The sequence below is a fragment of the Mya arenaria genome, chromosome 9 (genome assembly GCF_026914265.1).
Source record: "Mya arenaria isolate MELC-2E11 chromosome 9, ASM2691426v1".
Taxonomy (NCBI): domain Eukaryota; kingdom Metazoa; phylum Mollusca; class Bivalvia; order Myida; family Myidae; genus Mya; species Mya arenaria.
Window position 1 is genome coordinate 45228943 of NC_069130.1, and position 23107 is coordinate 45252049.

At 35.8% G+C, this 23107-nt stretch overlaps 2 protein-coding genes across 2 annotated transcripts; both read left to right on the top strand.

Annotated features, from left to right (window-relative positions):
- Positions 1-600: 600 nt before the first annotated feature.
- Positions 601-9023, top strand: LOC128246081 (uncharacterized). Its single transcript, XM_052964288.1, has 4 exons — positions 601-671; positions 1463-1655; positions 5873-6058; positions 7862-9023. The coding sequence occupies exons 1-4, from the start codon at positions 601-603 to the stop codon at positions 8810-8812; spliced, it is 1401 nt and encodes a 466-aa protein (XP_052820248.1). The 3' UTR covers positions 8813-9023.
- A 6999-nt stretch (positions 9024-16022) lies between these two features.
- Positions 16023-23065, top strand: LOC128203141 (uncharacterized). The gene is made up of 3 exons (XM_052904426.1): positions 16023-16120; positions 16308-16750; positions 20334-23065. Exons 2-3 carry the CDS (start codon positions 16349-16351, stop codon positions 21273-21275), a joined length of 1344 nt encoding a protein of 447 aa, XP_052760386.1. The 5' UTR covers positions 16023-16120; positions 16308-16348; the 3' UTR covers positions 21276-23065.
- The last annotated feature ends 42 nt before the right edge of the window (positions 23066-23107 follow it).

The window sequence follows — 23107 nt, forward strand, 5'->3', positions numbered from 1 at the left end:
CTCCCCCAAGAGAATTGGAACATAAACAACTAAACTTCAATTTTATGAGACTGGTGATACTGTTGTTTTTCAATAAAGAACTTCCAAGTTTAGCTAGTTTCAGTGTGCGTGTTTTCCTTCATATTTGAACTCATAAACAGACGAATGTTAAGAAAATTATATACAGACTTACGTTTAGATGAGAAACAGAATTGAAAGAAAATAAACAATTACACTTTATTTTTAGGAGACTGGTGGTATTGTTGATTTTTATTTAGGTACATGTACCATAATGTAATTTAAGTGTGTGTGATTTATCTTGATATTTGAACTTATAAACAGAAATAAATGTAAAGATTATACAATTCAGACTTTTTTATAAAACGAAAAAACAATTGTTTTCAGCCTACTGTTCGCTATTACTTTTTTCTAAATGATCCTTATATAGTTGCTTAACTTCTAATTGTTTAACTTCTGCTAAATCTGTTAATGCGAAACAGACTGAATGTTATTTTAACCGTTAACAGTCTAAATTTCAGAATTTCTTAAGTTGTAAAAACATTTTGGTTTCAAACGATTTCTTAAAACATAAGTGTGCACAATAAAACTTATCTTTTACTAATGTCGCTATCAACGTCAGCTGGCGCGAAGACTGTCCGAGAAGAGGTCCTGTCGATGGAACATCACTTCAGGTGAGAAGACATCATTTCCGGTTGCATGAGAGAACTAAATCATGAAACCAAATCATGTAATTCTATTTCAATATAGAGCCGATGACAAATATTAGAAAGAAACCAATTAAAACACATGTAAATTCGGGACTGGTCTTACGAATAGATACGTATTTAACACATGAGGGTGGCCCCTTAAATACAGATAAGAGTTACCATGAGAGGGTCCATAAATTAATATTGAAAACACTCGCTGGGTCCATCCCTAAGTTTTGGGGTATTCACAATAAATATTTTGTATTTGATATCAGACTCTGGCGCGTAAAACAAATACATTAGATACCTTGTGAGTTGCATCTACATAAGCAATATGGTCAATACGTCATAGGCCCAACCATAGGTAAACACAAAGATACTGCATCTATAACTGACAACGTAAAATAGTTTGGTAGATTTCGAACCATTTCAATTACATAGAAGTGGGATAAAAAGAAACTCATCTTTTACTGCTTTTGTTACCAGAGTCAGCTGGTGATGGAACATCACTTCAGGTGGCAAGGGCATCACTTCCGGTTGCATGATGGGTAACTTCCGGTACAGTGGAAGCTAAACCATTGAAGAAATTAATGTTATTCTATTTCACTCTAAAGCTGATAATATATGATAGAACGAAACCAACTAAATATCACGTCAATTCGGGACTGGTCTTACGAATAAATATGTATTTAACACACACACATATATACATATGTGCTGCTTAGGCTTTGTTTGTTCACTTAGGTGGATCCGCCTATAATGGTTATCTTTACCAGGTCCGAGGCAGGAAAGTGTTTCCGTCTTGTATGGTCCGAGGTAGTGAAGAGGTTTCCGTCTTGTATGGTCCGAGGCAGGAAGGTGTTTCCGTCGTGTATGGTCCGAGGCAGGAAGGTGTTCCGTCTTGTATGGTCCGAGGCAGGAAGGTGTGTCCGTCTTGTAAAGTCCGAGCCTGGAAGCTGTTTCCGTCTTGTATGGTCCGATGTAGTGAAGAGGTTTCCGTCTTGTATGGTCCGAGGCAGGAAGCTGTTTCCGTCTTGTATGGTCCGAGGCAGGAAGTTGTGTCCGTCTTGTATGGTCCGAGGTAGTGAATATGTTTCTGTCTAGTATGGTTCGATGCAGGCAGCTGTTTTTGTATTTTTGTTCTTTTTCGTTGTTGGTTCGGCGTTCAATATAGGCTTAATGTTTAATAATAACATGGCATTCCGCTGGAGTAACATAGTCCGGTATTTCAACTGAAGAACGGGTGTTGACTTCTTTATTGAAATGGGGTAGTTTCTAAATGTTGCTTTTGTGTTGAAATGTTTGCCATACCAAGTCCTTGACCATAGATGTTACGCTGTCGCCATACGAGTAGTTCCCGGTGATGAATGGTACTAGACTTTATCAACGGATTAATCTAAATCTGAATGATGCGTGGACTATCCTGGTAAAAGTATCTTGTTTTACGTATGTGTCCCAGGGTGAAGATTTCGGTCGGTCAATAGTGGTTTGCAAACAAATTCACATAATGATTATTCTTATCACATTTTCCATAAGAGAACTATGTTTTACAAAAATATATTGAACCGCTTAGAGATTTCCTAATATAGCTTGCACGAATATACTTATGTCCTCTGATATTTAACTGTTTAGCAGTACATTTGAGTTTGATCCCATGATCTGAACGATATGTTCAACAACAGCAATCGCTAGAAAAAATACAAAATTAATGAAAACATTTTGGCATAAATAGATAACATACCTGCAACCTGGATATGGCTCGATGGCCGCCTCTACAAAAACTGATCAATGTGTTGGCAAGGTGGACCAAATATGACCATGTTCACTCAAACTTATGTCAACGTGTTCAAGGGCTAGAAAGCTTTGTGCAAATTCAAAAGAATCTGTATACGTGTTATTCTTGTTATGAAAGTTGGATTAAGAGTTTGTGCAATCATTGCGGGGCGGAGTTGAATTGGATATCCGTGTTGGACCACGAATTTTACGTTAGAGTGGGCGTAACTTTTTGCGCAGCCTTTTGACGTGCGTCCCTCTCTCACCAACGAAATATAAATGACAATCAGCACGGGTGACATAAAACAATAAACATGTACGATGTTTATTTTTATTTTTTTCGGGGGAGGGGACGTTTGCGCCTCACCCATTACACTTCTAGTGTAAATATTTGTATTCCAAACACACTACCGTTTATATTATTTTATTAACTTTAACTTACATAATATAGTTTTGCATAGAATTGTAACATGTTAGCACGGCTGACTGGAATATTTTAACAATTTCTAGTCCGAAAAGGTGTTTGTGTTTTTTTTTCATAAAAAGTAAACAAGGACGATTTTTTTATCTGATTTATTATTAGTTTTTTATTTATTGTTTATTTATTTTTTGGGGGGGTGGGGGTGGGGGTGGGGGCGGGGTCACACCCATTTAACATAAAGTTATGTATATGATACCCTGGCCAAATCAGCTGTTAACATCTCGTACTCATGCATAATTAATAAGGTGAAATCCAGCCGCTTGATTGGCTCACATATCGTTTTAGAAGGGAGATTGTTAAATATGCCGGTCACTCTTTATAAAGGAGATTATTCCATTTTGTTATCGGCTATTTCATTGGTCGGAAAATACTCATGAATATTCAAGATTTACGAAGTTCACCAGTCAATTTGCCCAGGGTATCATATAGGTTATGATACGCTGGGGTGCCGAGGATGGTCAGGGTACTGCTCACCCAGAAAATGTAATAAATAGTGCTCCTCGACTAACAGACGAGCGTTGTCTACAGTACAAGACTATTTCCGAACAAATCATTTTTTATATTTTTTTATATTGTGAATTAACGTAAGCAGAACCGTGCTGTGGCGAATAACTTGCGTACTGCTTACAACACTACCATATAAGTTTCAAATTCAATGTGAACGGTCAATATATAAGCAATTCAACTAATAAGTACGGTGCGTATTTTTAACGTCGATCAAAGATGGAATTTAAAAGAGGACTATTATAAAAAATACTACCATCCCACTGGTTTAAAATGAGTTTAACTATAATGGTTGTTTACTGACTAATAAAGCTTGGCCAAATTGGCAACTCTGACTTATGCATTAATCGGTGGATCAAAGGCGTATATGTGTCCCGTATAATGTTTTGATTGCAACGTGTTTTAGCGACAAACCGTATTTCACAGGAAATGTACACGTATATTTTGGAATCAACTTTTGTATTATTTTAACTGTGCTTGTTTTATTCAGTCTACTTCCTTTTTTTACATTTATTAAAACACCAGATTTTGAATTACTCTTCTACTGTATAGTATCGTTTTACTGACCAATGTCTAGCTCCACCTCAGCTGTCCTGTGATCATTTCTATTCAATAATTTCTATCCATACCTTCAAAACTAACTATTCACGCTTGACTGGTTTTCATGTGTAAAGTGCGATATTTTTCGTTGCATTTGCTATTATAATATTTTGTGATAATTTCTATTGAATCATTTTAATCCATAACTGTTATACCTAATATTTATGCACGACTGGTGTTCATATCAGTTTGAGGTGCAATTCGTTGTATATGCTGTTAACAGACGTTTTTCATATTTATTATTCGAAAATTCGTGAAAAACTCTAATTGGCATGTCAAAGTTTGTATGCAATGCAAACATGTTAGGAAAATTAAACTTTGGTATCCTTAATATTGTTGTGCTCTTCTGTTTAAACAAGCTGTTGCCTTAATTCATGTCTATGCATATCTTGGTATTGCTATTAATATGTTTAATGCAAGAAAACATTGTTAAACTGTTGAGTTTAATTTATGTCTTTTTTGTAATCATCTGCAATTTTGATTCCTAATAAATGATGGCAGGCCAGTGCATTTTGTAATATTGTTTCCTAAAATTGGATTCTGAATTAGATCTAGCTTTATTTGAAATAAGCATATTGTGTCGTTAGGTCATAATGTAGTATATTAGGTCTTTTTTCTGGTTTCTGTTTTTTTATTGCCCAATATCATTCATACAAACATTTATAAATGACATAATTATATATGTATACCATTTAATACAAACCGTTATACTAAATAATATCAATGTGAACAAATAAATATTGATCTAACTCTTTGTTTGAAAACTCCTATTAGCGTTTGATAGTAATATAGTATATTAGGTCTTAACGTCCCTCCGCACAAAAGACAATCACATGTTTGCAGGGGTCAAGACTTCGATTTATTTTGGCAACTGTTGAAGCAGTGTGGCATACACAAACGCATACAAACAAAAAGCAAGTTCTCTACATAAATACTTTTACAACACTTCTCAAAGTCAAATATCAGTACACATTCAATACCTTCAACTAATATTATTTCTTCGTCCATCTAGAACAACATCACCTTCCTTCTGTTCCTTTGTCTAAATATTGCCGGTCCCTTCGTCACATGTCCTCAAAACTGTATACTACAAGGCGTCAACAATGAATAGTTACAAAGTTTCAAAGAGTCTTAATTGCGCCTTTTAATCTTATTAACGATGATACAGATTTGATAATATATTCTTCATAGGAATGACAGCCGCCCACGAAAAACACCCGCCAACGGTGGATGAAACGTGTATAATTAAAGTAATATTTACAATCTGAAAGCGTTTTCGGTCTATAAAATGATATCATCTCCATAAATCACAATAAATTTATTTTTATTTAGTAACATCAAGATTAAGTAAAATTTAGCTTTAAATAAAGCTTGTTATGCTAAAAAACTTTCGAGAAATAGGGGCAGTGCAACGAAAATAAATCACGGTCATCCAGTCGATACCGATTTCAAGCATTCCATTCAATTTTGCTCAAATGCGCAGAGGTGAAAAGCATATCATATTGTTCAAACGTCTATCTTAATTGACAATATAAATTGATGTAAGATAAAGCAATTAGTGTGCCTGCTTGGGATATCGTGGTTGCAAATACATAGGTCTGGAACGAGGGCAGGTTAGCTCAAGTTGTCTTCAAAAATGCCCGGATACATTGTTTTAGATGCAAAAACTAGGAAAATTGCCGCTATTTGTTGCGCAGTGTCGTCTGCATTGTTTCTAATTGGGATTGCAATAGGATATGTTTCCGGGAAGGGTGAAGCAGGCTTAAAACAGCCACGCACGATTCTAGAACAGTTGAAGGAAACCGCATGCTACTCTCGCGATTTACAGCTGTCTGATTCCAAAGTTAATCGTTATTATGGATCTTTTCTCGACCGTCATCGACAAAAACTTTCATGTGCAGAGGACAGAAAACATTGCGAGACTTTCTATCTTCCAAAGAACTACAATGCCTACCATTTGAACGGAAAGACCATTACAATTGACGGGAGACTGAACGATGATGCGTGGAAGGAGGTAATTGAATAAAACAACACATTTACATGTATATACAAATTATTTTTTTGTTTTTCCTTTATTGGTGATATTTTGAGTTTATCATTTACATTTATATCGATATCTTGATTTCTGACTGGATTGATTTATGTCTTCGACTTTAGCTATAATAGCATTTTTAGTACTTAACTAAGGTTAACTCTTTCTTCAAAAATATATTAGAGAAGACAAAAATACAACTAAAATAACATTCCAACATTTAATTTTTTGTTTATACAGTATCATATTCATACTACGCCCTTGATGCAATGATTTGGATAATAATTAAGAAATTCCTGTATCGGTTTTAATTATCAAAACATGGTTAAGTACAGACAATTTCGAAAAATATAAGTTGTGTGCGAATTTTCAGTTTTGACAATATTTGGCAACAAAATCAATTATTATATACATGAAAACTCTCCTTCCAAGCATTCATCTGGATGTCTTATATGTAAGAGTATTTTTTCCTGTTCCATGTTTGTATATTTTGAAAGTATAACGGATTTTTCGCTTGTTTGTTGTCACGCAGAAACACGACACTCTTATAAAACTAGCGAACGTTTTATAATTCCACTTAAATCTATCTTAAAACTGCTTACATAAAAATCAACATTTTAACAAATCTTCCACACTTTATTTCTTAGTAGCGAATAACATTAATACAGCAATTTAAGCACGGCCCTGTGAAAATGCATATCGAAAAAGGACAAACACACACTACCGAGAAACACAGCACCCCTCAAAATAACATGTTAAAGAGGCACTTTTGTTCAAAATCATACACATGTGTAACAAACATAAATTTTGAGTGATACACCTTTAACTACCCACTAAATAATGCATTAATGGAAAATATTAATTAAGATTGTAACAGTGTTTTAATAGCTGAAAACGCAAAAGTATTAAATGATTGGTGAGTGCTAAAGGATTTACTGTGATCTACTATAGTCACATAAGGTAGAAATACCATGTTTTCTGCACCTTTCATTCAAATTAAACTCGGGATCCTTCATAAGAACCAGTGTGTTTGACATTTATTCATCATATTTGGTATTTCAAAACTTGAAAGTAAGAGTGCATCTTTAAATGTCGTCCTCAAATCGAATAATACTAACGAATTACTTTGTTCGTCAGGCCCCAATTTTTCGAAACATCTTAAGCCCCTTATAAATGAATAAGGATAAGGCTTAACATACTAGTTTAGTTCTGGTATAATTAAAGTAATATTTACAATCTGAAAGCGTTTTCGGTCTATAAAATGATATCATCTCCATAAATCACAATAAATTGATTTTTATTTAGTAACATCAAGATTAAGTAAATTTTAGCTTTAAATAAAGCTTGTTATGCTAAAAAACTTTCGAGAAAAAGGGGCAGTGCAACGAAAATAAATCACGATCATCCAGTCGATACCGATTTCAAGCATTCCATTCAATTTTGCTCAAATGCGCAGAGGTGAGAAGCATATCATATTGTTCAAGCCTATATGTACTATAAACACGTGTGTATAGGCTAAGAAAAATTAGATATAGCTTCTGTCCCCTGTGCCTAAATTCCTTAACCTAATTATTTCCAAAGGAGAACGCTCTACCTATCAATTAATTCATGGCACAAAACAATGATGGATACTTTAATAACTATTTAATTGATTTCAAGAACATGCACCTACGACGCAGCAAAACGTCGAGGTGTTATTTAGACATTATAAATTAGGAATAGATTCATGTAACAATGTCATTATCTTTATACGGTAATGTAATATGAATGCATTTTCGTTCTTAGGTATCTTGGAGTTCAGATTTCGTGGATATGAGAAGCGAACGTTTTCCAACCCCGTTCTTCACAACTAAATTCAAGCTAAGATGGGATGACGCAAACCTTTATGTCGGAGCGTATGTTCAAGAGAAAGATGTTTATGCGACCAAGACACAACACGATGACCAACTTTGGAAAGAAAATGGATTTGAGATGCTAATGGCTATCGATGGGACTTTGTTCAATTACAAGCAAGTACAAGTCAACGCCCTTGGTACAACAATGTACCAGTTGTTGTTTAAATCTCCATACGAAGCTGCTGGAAAGCCAGCATGGGAGAATCCAGATTACAACACACGAGCATGGGAGGCGAACCTCACATCACAAGTAAACGTCGACGGAACCATCAATCAGCCTGGAGACGAAGATAAGTTTTGGACCGTCGAAATTTCTATCCCGTTTAGAAACCTTGCCTTAAACTCAAACAGAAGTCAAATTGATCCCAAGCCATATAGCAATGAAGTTTGGTTTATGCAGTTTGGTCGTTCCGAGCAAAATTTGACTGTTGCAAACGGAAGTTATGTTCCTCAGGTTCTTTCTGAACAGAATTGGTGGTCATGGCAACCATGCGGTACAATCAATCTACATCTGCAGGACCGATGGGGTCTCGTACAATTCAAGAGAAACAGGAACGATAAGAAGTTCCGATATAAAAAGTGGCATGTCTATCGCACCCTGTTCGATGTGATGAATGCTATGGATGTATACAAAGCACTAAATGGGAAGTTCACCGACAACATAGCAGAGCTGGACATTCCTCCGTATTTGATGACAGCTACATGTGTAAAGATGCCGGAAATTAAGCTTTTGAGTAGGGAAAACGGAACTAAAGGTTTCGAAATCGGAGTGAAGTCACTCGTGATAACTCAGTTACCGATGGGTCATATCCGAGAGGACAGATATGTTTGGTTTCGCTAGTGCACAATATTCTCCTTTTAAACCGTTTTCAAATATGTGTTACTCCTTTTTGGTATGCTGAAACTTGTTGTGTTTATTGTTGCAATTATCCCAAAAAGGTTGCTTTTTACATTCATTTATATTCATAATGAATCGATACCCAAACTCTACGTTATGTTCCGCAGGCTCTTCATTGTCTTGTAGAGATCAGAACAAAAGAACATCAGCATTATTAAAGCTGCACTCTCACAGATTGAGCATTTTTCAAAAATTGATGTTTTATGCTTTTTTCTTAAACCGGCTTAAGCTATAAAACATCAATTCTCGAACGGAAATACCAGTTATATTATACGGCGTTCACACAGTGCCGATTATGGCTCCCGTTTGAGATCAGACAGCGCTACGACACGAAAAGCGAAAAAGTCGGTTTACTATCCTCAATGATCTGGAATGTCCTATCATTGTCTGAACGCAGTCGTATATGTTCGTAACAGAGTCCTACGGAACGGGAATGGTCCGGAGAGGTCGGCCAAGCCCTCCCGACAGTTCGGTGCGTCCCGTAACATTCGGGAAACTCAGCCGATTTTGTCTAGTCGGAATACAATCGTGACTATGTCGTGACAGATTCTGCTGTATCGGATCAAAATCGTAACAATGTCCTGTGTTGTCTGGTCAGTGTCCTGTGGAACAGGCATGATCTGGAGAAGCAGAATTAGCTATTAAGGTAGAAGCCGTAGGTGTAGTAGTCGTGACTGTAGAAGTAGGTGCAGTCGTCCCAACTGTGGTGACCACTGCAGGAATGGTAATGGGCTCAGTCTCACCTTTGGACTTGCTGGAGTTCTTCAACTGGCTCACCATCACCACTAGACTCTTCAGCAGGTGAATGCATAGGAGAAATAGAAATAGGCTTCCTTTTCCTTGGTTGTCTTGCAGTTTCCTTCATGGCAGGCACAGGCTTCTTCTTAGCTGGCATAGTGAAGTAACTAAAACCTTATGATAATTAGGTTCAATATTTATAATTTAAATGGAGACAATCTGCCAATAACTGACGGCGATGCTCCTTGTAGAACAGCTGAGGCTAGAATGAGAATCCGCCGTCGCACGATTTTTTATAGGACGGGACCATCACGGGACTATCACGTGAAACGGTTTTCTAACGGATGTCTTCCGTCAGCGTCGGTTCATTGTCTGGTCACTGTCTGATCTCTGTCGGATCGCATTCGGGAGAATCGGGACGCTGTCGGGACAGATTCGGTCGTTTTTTACCATGACAAAGATACAAATCGGATCAGAATCGGATTGAGAACGGGATAATCGGGACGAATTCTGCTGGAAACGGCTGGATCGGGACGCCTCCTGAACAATATCTGATTGCTGTCGTGATTAAATAAATGTTTTTACAAATTTTAATAAAAGTTTGAATTTCCAGCCACGAATCACAGGATCTTGATCAGACATTTGACACATTTTAATCGGGAATGGTCCTATCAAGGACGGCAGTAAAAATCCTGAATGTGTGACTTAGGCATAAGATTGTTGAAAAAAATTAGATCGCAGATGTCTAAATTTAAGTTCAAAAATTGATGTTTTATGCATTTTTCTTAACCCGGTTTAAGCCATAAAACATCAATTTTCGAACGGAAATATGAAAATCTACGATCTGATATTTTATCAGCTATCTTATATCACTGGTTTGCAGATATACATGCAAACATTTGCTCTTTCCAAGTCAAAAAATAAAAGAAAGTTGTAAAAATGGTATATCTGTGAGAGTGCAGCTTTAAAGCATCAGCATTATCAAAGGATTCCGACCCATAAATTTGTACACTGTGTGTGTGCCTGGTGACCCCATTTTATGGTGTTGTCATTTGAAAGTTATTGGTGTGCAAACATTTTTTATAACCGAAAGTAATAAAACGATTAAAATGTAGCCTTCAAAGATTTCAATATACGTCACGAGGCATCAACATTTAAAATATGAAAATGAAGCTGTCAGAGAAGTATCTTTTTGTGGGTCGAGTTCCTTCAAATTATATTTCTCGTCAGCAAGATTTATGTAAACATTGTATTCATCATATAAATTAAAATAATTATATTAATGACAAAAAAATTGTTTGAATATCTGATATTGATATATGTAATAACTTGCATTTATACTCTGCTTATAATCACTAACTTCGACAATAAATATCCAGAATGTAATAGTAGTTTGATCACGCGTCGGTTGGTTTGCACGAAATCATAAGTAATTAAATTTAATTGTTAAACAATATGATGTAGTAACGAATGCTTACACGTAAATGCTATAGTGATGTAGGCTTGCAACAATAAGAAGTGGTGATGTAGGCTTACAGCTATATGAAATAATGTAGTACGTTTACAACAATATACAGTATTGATGTAGGCATAAAACACCATGATCTGGTGATGTAGTCTTACAACATTATGATGTAGTGATGTAGTCTAATAACAACATGATGTAGTGATGTAGTCTGGCAACAATATGATGTAGTGATGTAGTCTGGCAACAATATGATGTAGTGATGAAGGCTAACAACAATATCATGTAGTGATGTAGTCTGGCAACAATATGATGTAGTGATGTAGTCTGGCAACAATATGATGTAGTGATGTAGTCTGGCAACAATATGATGTAGTGATGTAGTCTGGCAACAATATGATGTAGTGATGTAGTCTGGCAACAATATGATGTAGTGATGTAGTCTGGCAACAATATGATGTAGTGATGAAGGCTAACAACAATATGATGTAGTGATGTAGTCTGGCAACAATATGATGTAGTGATGTAGTCTGGCAACAACATGATGTAGTGATGTAACTGGCAACAATATGATGTAGTGATGTAGTCTGGCAACAATATGATGTAGTGAAGAAGGCTAACAACAATATGATGTAGTGATGTAGTCTGGTAACAATATGATGTAGTGATAAATGCTAACAACAATATGATGTAGTGATGTAGTCTGGCAACAATATGATGTAGTGATGTAGGCTTACAGCAATATGATGTAGTGATGTAGGCTTACAGCAATATGATGTAGTGATGTAGGCTTACAGCAATATGATGTCGTGATGTAGGCTTACAGCAATATGATGTAGTGATGAAGGCTTACAGCAATATGATGTAGTGGTGAAGGCTTACAGCAATATGATGCAGTGATGTAGTCTTACAGCAATATGATGCAGTGATGTAGTCTTACAGCAATATGATGTAGTGATGAAGGCTTACAGCAATATGATGTAGTGATGAAGGCTTACAGCAATATGATGTAGTGATGAAGGCTTACAGCAATATGATGTAGTGATGAAGGCTTACAGCAATATGATGTAGTGATGAAGGCTTACAGCAATATGATGTAGTGATGTAGGCTTACAACAATATGATGTAGTGATGTAGGCTTACAGCAATATGATGTAGTGATGAAGGCTTACAACAATATGATGTAGTGATGTAGGCTTACAGCAATATGATGTAGTGATGTAGTCTGGCAACAATATGATATAGTGATGTAGGCTTACAGCAATATGATGTAGTGATGTAGGCTTACAGCAATATGATGTAGTGATGTAGGCTTACAGCAATATGATGTAGTGATGTAGGCTTACAGCAATATGATGTAGTGATGAAGGCTAACAGCAATATGATGTAGTGATGAAGGCTTACAGCAATATGATGTAGTGATGTAGTCTTACAGCAATATGATGTAGTGATGAAGGCTTACAGCAATATGATGTAGTGATGAAGGCTTACAGCAATATGATGTAGTGATGAAGGCTTACAACAATATGATGTAGTGATGAAGGCTTACAGCAATATGATGTAGTGATGAAGGCTTACAGCAATATGATGTAGTGATGAAGGCTTACAGCAATATGATGTAGTGATTAAGGCTTACAGCAATATGATGTAGTGATGAAGGCTTACAGCAATATGATGTAGTGATGTAGGCTTACAGCAATATGATGTAGTGATTAAGGCTTACAGCAATATGATGTAGTGATGAAGGCTTACAACAATATGATGTAGTGATGTAGGTTTACAGCAATATGATGTAGTGATGAAGGCTTACAACAATATGATGTAGTGATGTAGGCTTACAGCAATATGATGTAGTGATTAAGGCTTACAGCAATATGATGTAGTGATGAAGGCTTACAGCAATATGATGTAGTGATGGAGGCTAGCAACAATATGATGTAGTGATGTAGGCTGACAACAATATGATGTAGTGATGTAGGCTTACAACACTATGATGTAGTGATGAAGGCTTACAACAATATGATGTAGTGATGGAGGCTTACAACAATATGATGTAGTGATGTAGGCTTACAACAATATGATGTAGTGATGTAGTCTTACAACAATATGATGTAGTGATGAAGGCTTACAACAATATGATGTAGTGATGAAAGCTAACAGCAATATAATGTAGTGATGAAGGCTTACAGCAATATGATGTAGTGATGGAGGCTTACAACAATAGGATGTAGTGATGTAGGCTAACAACAATATGATGTAGTGATGTAGGCTTACAACAATATGATGTAGTGATGGAGGCTTACAACAATATGATGTAGTGATGTAGTCTTACAACACTATGATGTAGTGATGTAGGCTTACAGCAATATGATGTAGTGATGGAGGCTTACAACAATATGATGTAGTGATGGAGGCTAACAACAATATGATGTAGTGATGGAGGCTAACAGCAATATGATGTAGTGATGGAGGCTAACAACAATATGATGTAGTGATGAAGGCTAACAACAATATGATGTAGTGATGTAGGCTAACAACAATATGATGTAGTGATTTAGGCTTACAACAATATGATGTAGTGATGGAGGCTTACAACAATATGATGTAGTGATGTAGTCTTACAACACTATGATGTAGTGATGTAGGCTTACAGCAATATGATGTAGTGATGTAGTCTTACAACAATATGATGTAGTGATGGAGGCTAACAACAATATGATGTAGTGATGTAGGCTAACAACAATATGATGTAGTGATGTAGGCTAACAACAATATGATGTAGTGATGTAGGCTAACAGCAATATGATGTAGTGATGAAGGCTAACAACAATATGATGTAGTGATGGAGGCTAATAACAATATGATGTAGTGATGAAGGCTAACAACAATATGATGTCGTGATGAAGGCTAACAACAATATGATGTCGTGATGAAGGCTAACAACAATATGATGTAGTGATGAAGGCTTACAACAATATGATGTCGTGATGTAGGCTTACAACAATATGATGTAGTGATGTAGGCTTACAACAATATGATGTAGTGATGAAGGCTTACAGCAATATGATGTCGTGATGAAGGCTAACAACAATATGATGTAGTGATGAAGGCTTACAACAATATGATGTCGTGATGTAGGCTTACAACAATATGATGTAGTGATGTAGGCTAACAACAATATGATGTAGTGATGAAGGCTTACAGCAATATGATGTAGTGATGTAGTCTTACAACACTATGATGTAGTGATGTAGGCTAACAACAATATGATGTAGTGATGAAGGCTTACAGCAATATGATGTAGTGATGTAGGCTAACAACAATATGATGTAGTGATGTAGGCTTACAACTATATGATGTAGTGATGAAGGCTAACAACAATATGATGTAGTGATGAAGGCTTACAACAATATGATGTCGTGATGTAGGCTTACAACAATATGATGTAGGCTTACAACAATATGATGTAGTGATGAAGGCTTACAGCAATATGATGTCGTGATGAAGGCTTACAACAATATGATGTCGTGATGAAGGCTAACATCAATATGATGTAGTGATGTAGGCTTACAGCAATATGATGTAGTGATGAAGGCTTACAGCAATATGATGTAGTGATGAAGGCTTACAGCAATATGATGTAGTGATGAAGGCTTACAACAATATGATGTAGTGATGTAGGCTTACAGCAATATGATGTAGTGATGAAGGCTTACAGCAATATGATGTAGTGATGAAGGCTTACAACAATATGATGTAGTGATAAATGCTAAGACTTATATGATGAAGTGATAATTACACCAAAATTGTGTTTTAAGCGTGAATTACGTGGTTACTTGCGCTCCGTATATCCAATATCGGGTCACCTACAAACCCCGTAACGTATTCATCACGTCGACAACCTGTTAACATGTTTAAATATTTCATTTATTCATCGGAATATTCATCGGAATCGGAAAATAGACGCCATTTTGTTACGATATTAAATTGGTGAACTAATATGTATGGAAAATATAGGGTCACTGCGTGACCAATCCTGGACCAATGGTGCTGCGCCATTCATGTTGGTGGCGTGATAATATTTGAAATATATAAGCGTAGTAATTCTAGCATTTCTTGTAAGAGTATATATATTAAAACTATTATTTTAGTTTATTTGTTTGTATTATGTTAAGCTTTTGCAAAGTTGTTACTAGGTTTACTTTACTACTATTCTGAAAGGTTAAGTGATGAAAACCAATATCCTCTGAAATGATAATTGCTTTTTCGTTCGTGCCTGCTAATATCACGCTCTAAATTAATATATCTGATATATTGTTCGAGCATACGACATTCACGCCCTGAAATATTAACACCAGCGGATCCGGGGTCGCACCTAGTGTGCTCCCCTCCCTAAAATCGTCCAAGTTTATTTTTAATTTCAATATAGAATAAAAAAGAAATAAATTATGCCCAAAATACACCATTTCGGACGTAAAATTGTGAAAACAGTGGGGGAGGGTTCGGAGGGAAAGGCGGGAGCCAAAATCTAACGCCCGTGAGATACGCCCATTTTACGTCATATCCTGTATCCGCCCCTAAAAGTTTGCTTTGTTGAAGAACACGCACGTCTATATGATTGCTTTTGAAGCATTGCATGCATGCAATACCGCCAACATTTTGACATTTATTAAATACATTTGCATGTTGATATTTGCACCACAATATTATTTTTGAGTTAAGTTGTGAAATATATAGATTCTACCGTATAATGAATGTCACTCACTGAAAAGAAAACTAACATTCTTGGCCTAGTTGGGGGTAATTTGTTATAAAATGGCACATTTAAATGAAAAGGTGAAAAGTTTAAGGCCACTAGAAAAGTCACACTTTCAACAAGCAGGTTAAAGCCAGGCTCATATTTACATACAAATAACGTCAAACACGTCTGCATTTCCGAGGCGTATCAATGTCAGGACTTCAATATGCCAAACCATTACATTGCCCCTCATCTTAACAAAAAAGCCATCGTCATTGACGGAAGGATGGACGAGGAGGCCTGGGAAGAGGTATCTATCTCTCTTATTGTGTTTGTAAATTTAATTGGTTTTAAGTTATATCTAGTATAAACATCTTTTAAGTGAACGCATCGCTACTCACAGATTCGCTTGGTAAATCATGTCAAGCAACGTCGTAAGCTTTTGCCAACTTATTTAATATATTTCTAACGACATTAATCATACATCTTATTTTCAGTGAATGTGTTTTAACAATTTATTTCTTCTAAATTTTGCAAAATGGTTTGTTACATTTTGCTGGACAATAAAATTAAGAAAATAGTCGCAATCGGTATTGGTGTGAGCCTTTTGCTGTTTGTAATAGGAATCCTTATAGGATATTATTCGGGAAAGGCGGCCGGATCATCATCATCGTCTTCGTCAAGTGCCTCCGTAGAGGGAGGATCTGGTAGCGTTGCGGCTGCATTGACAAGTTCGTGCCTCTTAGAAGAAATCAAAGGTGACCAAAAAACGAGACTTTTCATCGACCGATATGTGGAACGCCATAACGTCAAACACGTCTGCATTTCCGAGGCGTACCAATGTCAAGACTTCAATATGCCAAACCATTACATTGCCCATCATCTTAACAAAAAAGCCATCGTCATTGACGGAAGGATGGACGAGGAGGCCTGGGAAGAGGTATCTATCTCTCTTATTCATCCAAAACGTCATTTTTATAGACATGAACTTTTGCTACTAAATATATAGAGCATTACTATGATCATATTTAAAGTGACACTCTTATTCAAAATCAATACATACTCATGTATAACAAACCTAAATTTTGAGCGATACACCTACAACTACAAACTACATAATGCATTTATGGAAAATATTAATTATTGGTGACAAGATTGTTACCGTGTATTTATTAGCAGAAAGCGCAAAAATAATAATTCATTGGTGAATGCTAAAAGATTTATTGCGATCTACTATAGTCTCATAAGATAGAAATACCGTGTTTTCTGCACATTTCTTTCAAATTAAACTCGTTATCCTTCATAAGAACCATTGTTTTCGATAATAATTTAACCTTTCTGGTATATTAAAACAATCGTATTAATTGTGGTTAATCTTATTTGGGAGTAAAAGTGAATCTTTAAAGGAGCACACTATAGCTTGATGCCTATATTAATCAACGAAACATAAAACCCTGTCATGTTTGACTAGTTTGACTATAATGATCAAAAAGCATATAATTTGGGTACCTTTAAAAATATGAGCATTTAAAACGAAAATAAGAGTTAATGGCTACGTAGTTATAAATTCCCATACTAAAGACAGCGCCAAAATATAGCTAATATTTCTTTTCTTCAATACACATATTACATGCATTTTTTGTTCTGATCATTGCAATCAAATGAGTTAAACATAAGAATGCATCAAAATAATAAAGGCATCAATCTATATCGTGTTTCATTTAAAAGCCCAATAAACTAGTTCGCAAACTTCTAAATAAAATATATTGTACATGTTTATTTACTCAAACAAGTTATAAAATTACGTATTTTTACATAATTATCAATTATATTTATTAACTGATATGACGTAAGCATATACATCTAAAGACATGAAATATTTATTACCAATACAATAGAAACTGCAGGACAAAGTCAAGTTACCACAAATAGCAAATACACTTTTTATACGCAGTCCCTTAAAGGGAATGAACTCCTGCGTTGGTGTTTTATGTCCTGTAAAAAATAACTTGACCTTTCAAGATTTTGTGACATTGTTAAACTGCAGAAATTCATAGTTAGTGTATGCATTATCGTTTGTAGGTCGAGTGATCCGATTACTAAATATGAAGAATAACATTCGGAGCTCCTTGTTAATTTTTATCGCAAACTCTCCTCGGATGTATGCCGGTACATCAGTAGAAGTAGTTCGTATTATTTTTAATTGCATTATTAGTTAAATGTAGTGTTTTGGCTTGTGTTTGTAGATCTAAGTTTAAACTGATTGCCAGTGAAGTGAATTATTGCAAACATAATCAAGGTTCCCAAGCGTTAAGTCATTAATTTTAACTGCTAAATTGAAATAACTCAGCGATCTACTTGCAGCGTAGTTAAAGTATACCGATTTCTGACATTGTAAACCGTCCATATACATCCGAGGTTGTTTTCGATAAAAATTGCCGAGGTGTTCCGAATGGAAGAATAAATATTTTAGGGTTAAGCGACACTATCTTTTACAGGTTATATAACAGCAAAGCAAAAGCTCATTCACTTCAAGTGGCTGTGGTTTTATAGGCACAAGCTTAAGATCGTACAGACACTAAACAAACGACACACAACTTACACAAAAAGACAGATAACATATACATCAAAATAACTCCATCTATAAGTGCTGTGGTCAACGCTTTGAAATGGTCCGATGAGTTGGGGGGTTAAACTTATTTATGGGTAGACAACCTTAGATCGTAAAAACATTTTAGAGTCAAGATCTCAAACGTGATATGCATTAATGCATGCTAGATCTACAGATGTAGGTAACGACAACCATTTGGTATCAATTAAGAGCCTTTCACAATGCAAAAGTGGGTGGGGAAGGACAAAAAAATAAAATGTTTGAACAAATCATGTTTTACTTCGCTTTGAGGATCTTTTTCAGGGGTAGAACAAACATCCTTTGCAAAATGCTTTTGGTTTAAAAGGAGTAGAGCAAATTTTACGAAAGAAGGTAATATCAGATTTGTATCAAAAAGCATTTGCATTTTTGTCTATCGACAATATGCAGAATTATATGTATGAGTCAAAATGCCCCAGACTACCAAATAATCAATGTTGTTTGGATTCGTGATGATATTTTCTTAAATAAGAAAGATATTCCAGAAAATAAGGCAAAATAGTGGATTTAATTCATTTTTGGTAACAAATATCTTTCTTAAAAATTCTTGCAATCACGCAAGGTAGTGCTGATCGGGAAGATTGCTATTTTGACATGAAAAACATAGTAATTTTGAATACAGACATTTCCATAAAAATGTAAAAGGTTTTTGATTGAAAATCTGATGAAATATTTTATACATAAAAGTTACTGAATTCCCTCTTGCACCTACACATGTGTTGCAACGGATGTATTAGTTGTGCTTTGATAAATATTAAATCGCAAAACTAAATAAAAAAAATGATTTTTTAAGCATTTATGTTTTGATCCTTCAAACTAATTCATGCACTGTGGAAGGCCCTTCATTAAGGTTTGAATTCTTAGAGAAAGACTGTCTAGGGCTTATAGAAATTATGTTGTTACGCCTATATTTATATTGAACTACACGTATAACCGTCGAGTACTAAGTCAGCTATATGTGCCTTACTACATATGTGTGGTCATATCAAACACAGCGGTTTTCATCTTGAAAGAAGCAAATTAGGTAATTTAACGCCCGAATTAAAGTGAAATAAAGAATAAATATACAAACCACAATCTTGTACTTAAGGTTTTTTTTCCAGCGGGAATTACCCTTCCAATTTTAGATGATTAATTGATATAAGGGTCTCCAGACATAAAAAAATGACATACGAGTTTCCAGACATAAAAAAAATTGACATACGAGTTTCCAGACATAAAAAATGACATACGAGTTTCCAGACATAAAAAAATGACATACGAGTTTCCAGACATAAAAAATTGACATACGAGTTATCATATTTAACCACGCGATAAACAATGTCATAAATGCTACGTCGAAAGGCAACATTTTGCTATGGATGAAGATTCAAAACGAAGATATCTTTTCTTTTTCTTCACAATTTTAAATGAAACAAAGGGCAGTCTATGCCGCTTAAATAGCCCCGCCTTCGTTTAATTAGTACCGGAGTTTGATGGGTAATTATTTTCCTTAAACACTTCGATAAACCTGTTTTCAAGATAATATTTTGACAGTGCTTCACCTGGCGGCGAGTTTGCGAGTAGGATCGTCGAATTGTTTTAAGAAACTAAAATCTCAATCAAATTTAAGTAAAAGACCAAAGGCGAGGCTCTGTAACCGGCATAGACTTCGCTCTGTTTAATCTAAAGTGGTAAAGAAATGGAAAAGTCATTTTTGTTTAAACTCTTAATTCGAAGCTAAATGCTGCCTTTGGATGGAGCATTTACGATTCAATTTATCACGTGGAATACACACACTGTCACCAATTTCTCCATCAGTTGACAAGCTTATATCTTGCTTCGCGTATCTTAAATGTTTAGTATCGTATCCATGTGGTTTATATTTCAATAGGTTCCGTGGAGTGAATCATTTGTGGACATTCGAAGCTCCAGTTACCCTAAGCCCAAGTTTAGCACCAAGTTCAAAATGCGCTGGGATGATGAGAGACTATACATAGGAGCCTACATCGAAGACACTGACCTTTGGGGAACCATACAAGGACAAGAGACGGGGATCTGGCAAGACAATATGATAGACATATTAATGGATGTAGATGGCTCCATGTTTAACTACAAGCAGATAGAGATAAATGTTCTTGGGACCACTTTGGACCATATCTTGTACAAGTCGCCTTACGATTCAATTGGTCCAAACCCAAACTGGACAGACAATGACCTAAGCTGGCACCCAGACATGAAGAAGGCAGTTTACACCGATGGAACAGTTAACACTCCCGGGGATAAGGACAAATTCTGGTCTGTCGAGCTGTCAATGACGTTTGAGCAACTGGCCAACAGGTCAGAACGCGTTCAAGCTTCGCCGCAAGATAACGAGGTATGGTTTATGCAGGTAGGACGAGCCCATCACCCGCTGGAGGTTGAGAACGGGACGTATCAGAAAGTTCCAAACGTATCATTCGATGAGATGGGATGGTGGGCATGGCAACCGTGTGATGCAGTGAATTTCCTTTTGCAAGATCGTTGGGGGTTGGTCCAATTCAAACGAAGCACCATTGATAATACTTTTAATTTCCAAAAGTGGCACCTTTACCGGGCATTGTTTGATATGATGGATGGTATGAACAAATACAAGGCAATCCATGGACGATTTGTTACGATGATTGAGGAACTCGACATTCCGCCGTATTTGATGTCTGGAGTTTGCGTTGAAATTCCTGAAATAAAGGTTATCGACAGAGGTGTATACTCGGGATTCGAAATAACTGTGAGATCCAAATTTCTGTCGCACAAACCAGCCCATATTAACGAGGAACGATATGTGTGGTTCACATAAACTTGGAGTTAATGATCACGGAAATCCATGTAAAATCTTCAGCTGCTGGAAGCAAATCATATGACTGTGTTTGCTATCATGTTTAGAACTATACGATATATTTTATATATATACAACTTGCGTGATTATTTTGTGTGATTCTTATATAATTCCGTTTATATTACACACAATATACCTAATGTACTTTTTCATGTATGTTAATCAGAAATACATATATCATTGTATTGCATTCATCAACAGAATGTCTAAGTCACATTAACAAAAGAAGACGTCGCAAACAATAAACTCACAATAAACATTAATGAAACCGGTTGTATAGTCATTTAGTGGTTTACCGCCTCGGAATGGCCAATTAAAACAAGGCGGAATTCATTGGATTCATTGGGGTTTTAACTAGTTAGTATCAACTAGAGCACTGAATCTGACACTGTCAAAAACCTTACCAATAATAGTTGTAAAAATACTGTACAAAGCTATCATCAACTTGAGGACAATGAAGAATAAAGTTACGCCATATTATATAAACTGAAACTTGATGTGTAACCATAAACTAAAATTCAATACTTTATGGCCAAATAGGTACATGACCTAAGAACGAATGAAACCAAACGGAGCAACTGCACCAACTCCTCAAAGTTGCGATATTATCGTATAAAGGCAACATGTTTTAAAGGGACTAGACACCTGCAGATGATAAAATTGCAACACAAAAGAAAAATGTCAATCTATATCGTTGTGTGCAACGCTTTGAATCTTACTTATTTACTGATGTTTTATATCGCTGAGGACACATTTAGCTTTCGCAGTTTTTGCGTATTATTACAAATTTGAAATCTACTAGGTTTGTCTACCCAGTAAGTTTGAAAATTGCGTCAGTAAATGTATAGACACTCGTGACTTGCACGTTCTAAATATACACACGTCATGGCTTCTCAAAAGAATGGAGAGTGCAATGTAGAGGAAACTCCTGCGAAACAACGTAGACTCAGAGCCCGACAAATTAACATCCAGGATGAAGTTGATCAATGGAATCTTTTAAAAGAGATTAAAAGTGCTGAAAATTACAGCGAGTTGCCTTAAAGGTTATTGACAGGGTAGTATGTAAAATGATCATGTAACTTGCAAGGTGTTCGGGGAAAAAATCCGCGCTATTTCAAAACGGGAAAGCTCAACTGAACAAGCGTTTGCAGGGGCGGCATGAGTGTTGTGTTTATTCTTTAAATCATGTAAAATTATCGGCCACATGCTAGCTCGTTATGCCAATTCTAGGCTTGCTTTGAGAGAAAACTGTATTTGCCGATTTTGGACCATCTGGTGTCGAGTCCCTTTAATGTAATCCATCATTTATTTGTGTGCAAAACTAATACATTTTTACCAACACGTTGAAGACCAATAAAATTAAAATGTGATTTAAAACGAAACCACCAAATCATGAAATAGAGGATACGTTTTACTTTTATTTAAAGGGTCCCGGTCATGTCTTGTAAAATGCACTTTTTGACAAAACAAATGTTGTCAAACCATTAGGAGTGTTAGAACTAGGATATTGACGGCTGGAACCATTCAACAATTATTGATATATGCTCAAATATTGTCTTTAATATCTATGATTTTGAATAGCGTTGGTAACGCTTTTCAACGAAAGCTTAAAGGGTTATACTATCACTCAACTTAGGAAAAGAGTCCTTGTGATCAATCAGTTTTATTTTCATATTTTGTGGGTTTTTTTTAATTTTTTATCATGACTGTATGAGCGTGGGTTCGTTCCCCAATAAAACCAGTTTTGTATACTCTATTTGTTGTTTTCTGCAATTTTTGTATCAAAGAGTAAA

Excerpts from the sequence above, each read along its gene's own strand:
- LOC128246081 (XM_052964288.1), top strand. The coding sequence starts at position 601 with ATGTCGCTATCAACGTCAGCTGGCGCGAAGACTGTCCGAGAAGAGGTC. Across the intron at positions 672-1,462 it reads TCGATGGAACATCACTTCAG|GTCCGAGGCAGGAAAGTGTT; the intron begins GTGAGAAGACAT and ends TATCTTTACCAG. Across the intron at positions 6,059-7,861 it reads ACGATGATGCGTGGAAGGAG|GTATCTTGGAGTTCAGATTT; the intron begins GTAATTGAATAA and ends TTTCGTTCTTAG.
- LOC128203141 (XM_052904426.1), top strand. The coding sequence starts at position 16,349 with ATGGTTTGTTACATTTTGCTGGACAATAAAATTAAGAAAATAGTCGCA. Across the intron at positions 16,751-20,333 it reads ACGAGGAGGCCTGGGAAGAG|GTTCCGTGGAGTGAATCATT; the intron begins GTATCTATCTCT and ends ATATTTCAATAG.